General features: G+C 31.0%; 1 protein-coding gene across 4 annotated transcripts in view; it reads right to left on the reverse strand.

The window, feature by feature from the left end:
* Positions 1 to 3,523, reverse strand: part of LOC110022436 (ubiquitin carboxyl-terminal hydrolase 13-like) — a 25,691-nt gene that overhangs the window by 15,446 nt on the left and 6,722 nt on the right. For all 4 annotated transcript variants that reach the window (XM_020721380.1, XM_020721378.1, XM_020721379.1 and 1 more), the window contains exons 12-16: positions 3,119 to 3,197; positions 2,866 to 3,012; positions 1,255 to 1,335; positions 1,048 to 1,167; positions 101 to 223 (exon numbers count right to left, since the gene is read on the reverse strand). In XM_020721380.1, coding sequence (XP_020577039.1) covers positions 101 to 223; positions 1,048 to 1,167; positions 1,255 to 1,335; positions 2,866 to 3,012; positions 3,119 to 3,197 — 550 coding nt within the window. The remainder of the gene's footprint in view (positions 1 to 100; positions 224 to 1,047; positions 1,168 to 1,254; positions 1,336 to 2,865; positions 3,013 to 3,118; positions 3,198 to 3,523) is intronic.

The following is a 3,523-nucleotide window of genomic DNA, read 5'->3' on the forward strand; positions in this document are numbered from 1 at the left end:
TATATATATATATATTACTTTAGTAGGGTTGAATACGACATATAATACATGCTTCTAGGCAAACAAAATGATAAAAACAGGCCTAATACTATGTACTTACAGATTGTGCTTCCTCTTGAGGAAGTAACGGCCTGTTGGGACGGTAGGTATGGTTCTGCCGCTTAGCCCACAACCAAAACCGCTGATATTGAACCGGGACACCAAATACCTTCGCTACCTCATCCTGTGGACCACTTTATTGTTATAAATAAATGGAAGTCAAAATTAAATTAATTCTTAGAAGTTGAAGCTAAGTTATTTGAACGTATACAGCTATCATTCAGTTCAACTGCTATAGTGAATGCTACCAATAAGTTTAATAACAACTGAGATTCTGACTCATCAGAAATATATAAGGGTTTTTACATACATGCCACACAACTCTTATATATTTACATATCTAACACCCAAAGTATGATATTTACACTTCAACACTTTAGAGTCATAAACCTATGCATTAAAGGTGTATGTCACTTTTAAAAAGTAGTGATGGTGGTATTTTTTATGTAATATTAAATATTTGAGTGGTATGCACGTAAATATAAATGTTTGGGTGCTAGGTATGTAAAAACATAAGAATTGTCTGGTAATGCTTCAAAATATAAATGACACTACATGCATTAACCTTTAGAATATTTACCAACAAAAAATTATAAATTGAAAACTAGTTCATTAGCAAAGCTAGAAACATAATACAAATAATCTGCAATTTGACGTGGGACAAGCATGAAAATTATTGGGTATCATATCATATTTGTCATTGCCACTTTCCCTCCTCCCATAAAGATATCATTATCATAAGAAGGACGTAGCTTGATCCATCTTATTTTCATAAGATGAAATATTAAGAAACTTAATTTTCAATAACAGTCAAATTTGTTTTAATCACACAATACATAAAATCCCTCTCATTGTATTACCAACAAAAAAATAGAGCATTAGTCTAATGTATTTACATATCTCACACCTAAATTTTCATATTCACACAAATAAACTTGAAATAATTACCTTAAAAAGGTTGAACGGCACTTGCTTCTGTATGCGGAAACTGCGAACTTTTTCATGATCAACTAAATCAAAATATATATCTTTTCCAGTCTGTTGAGCCAAATCTTCATCTCTAGCTACCTATTTATATCAAAAGAAAATTCAAAAGAAAGAAGGTAGAGCCAAAAATTCAACTAGAAAAATAACAAAGCTTTATAAAAATAAGACCTTTATAATGGTAAAAAGGTGGGCCTCAGCTTTCTCCTTCTTCTTGTGCTCCTTTTCCTCTTGTTCTTTCTTCAATCTTATCTGAAAAAATATATCAGAAGTCACAGGAGCCTTCAGCATTAAATGTTAGAACATTTAAATAATAGGTAATAAAGTGAATGTAGAACAACCGATATTTACAAACCGTGAATATAAAAAGAACCAATACAAATTACATTGTTTGTAAGGAAATCACAAATAGATTTAAATTTGAGTGGTAGACTGGTAGTTTAATTTATGACAGGTGATGGTTGGGAGTATGAAAAAAATAAATACTAGATGGCAAATACAAAATCTAAATTTAAAAAATCTATTTAATTTGAAGAAATCTCATGATGAAAAGAAGATTTGTAAAATAAAATTAAGGTAAAAGTGTATCCCTTCTCTTTTCCTACAGCTTTTTCAAAATTTCAAATAGATAAAAGACGTTTATGTTAGTTTGTTTACATGATAGAACAAGTTTGAAAGTTAACCCACTTAACCAAATGGTTCATTATTTTAGAGTTCATGCTCATTTGTTGCTTAACAATGGATCCCCAAGAACTGAAAAAAAAATGCATTTGATAACAGCCTAATTATTTATTTAGTGATTTTTTATGTTTATGTATGTATTTTTTGTATAAAATACATAGTTTAAAAATTAGGTGTATTATTACAAATAAAGAAAGATTAAAAAAATTCAAACAAAAAGCAAGCTATATAAGTTAAAATATTTTCTAATTAATATTTAAACATTCACAAGATAGTTTACATGATACCTAGCTAATTATGTTGATCTTGATTAAAATCCATAGATACAATTATGTCCAATATATTATATGTTTTAATCATTAAAATTGAACGCATGATTAATTCGGTTACTTAAGGCTTGAATATGGCTCAATGCTATCCAAAAAGCTAATAAACAAGCTTGAACAAGGCCTTAAAACTTGGTTCATGTGCAATCTCAACTCAAACTAGATAAGAAAAACTTGAACAAGCTCTAGCAATATTTTCTTAAATATTTTTTTAACAAAAACAAGCTCAAATTCCATAAAATAAGAATAGAAGTTTATGCAATTTATTTAGGGGCTTCTACATACATAGCACCCAAATTTTTCATATTTACCTAACACCTAAGCTTTCTTTTTTACCCACATAGCACTTTACCTATGGATCTAAGTATGTAATTTTCCCATTTATTTAATAAATGCCTAACACATTAGCCACGGAAAAAAAAATATATTCTCAAAGTTTTGATTTATTGTACCTTTTCTATGGATTTTAATTATTCAATTTGCTTCAAAATCAAAATTATATATGAGGATCTAAAGCTCCATCCACTTAAATCGCAAAAATCAAAGCTAACTGGTAAACAGTTTCTTCAACTTTTAAATGACAAACATTATAAGGAAATTTAGAATTTCACACATGTAAAAGGGTAACGCCTAAAGCCATCCAAAAAAACATTCAAAACTATCCCGAAAAGCCAAGCCACGTCAGGCCTTCGGCCATTGAAGGGACTTCCTTTGTAAATATAAACTCCCCGTAAATTTCAAATTACTAATTAAAATTTTTCAGAAAATGTCTTACTCTAAGGTGTTCAGCGATATCCTTTTCATCAACATTGCAAATTATCTTGTCTTTGTCAGATTCACGAATATAAACAAGCATATAGGCATTTGAATACTTCGTAAACTTAAACGGAGTATTATTAAATCCGGGATTTGTCTGTGGCAGCTGCAGAAGGCAAATAAGCATAGAAAGGAAAAAAGGTTAGAAAGTAAATATAATAAAGTGCGGCTCAAATAAAAGCCGAGGCCTTATAGCAATATGCAATAAACACCTCTTCTTCCCCACCATACTGCTCCTCTAGCGCCCTTTTCACATCTTCTTTTGTTACCCTCTCATCATCAAACTTGTACCTATTAAAAATATATATTAGAAACTCAAAAGCCAAAAAATAAAATAAAAAAAGGTCAATCAAACATTTACAATGCAAGCACTATACTATTGTCAGCTTTCAAACCACGGGCCATTTGGCGCATGGGTGCCTATGAATACCAGCGCATGCAAGCACGAGCATGTGTGTGTGTGTGAGAGAGAGAGAGAGAGACAGCAAATACTCAAATTGTCATTTGGGCTCCTGGGCCCCTAAGTGTGCTTATGCATGCATGCACAAGAATGAGAAAGAGAGAAAGAGGGTGAAAAGAAATAAAGAGAATGAGAGTGAAAAATGGGAGGGAGGGAG

This window comes from Phalaenopsis equestris, unplaced genomic scaffold (genome assembly GCF_001263595.1).
Source record: "Phalaenopsis equestris unplaced genomic scaffold, ASM126359v1 Scaffold000191, whole genome shotgun sequence".
Taxonomy (NCBI): Eukaryota; Viridiplantae; Streptophyta; class Magnoliopsida; order Asparagales; family Orchidaceae; genus Phalaenopsis; species Phalaenopsis equestris.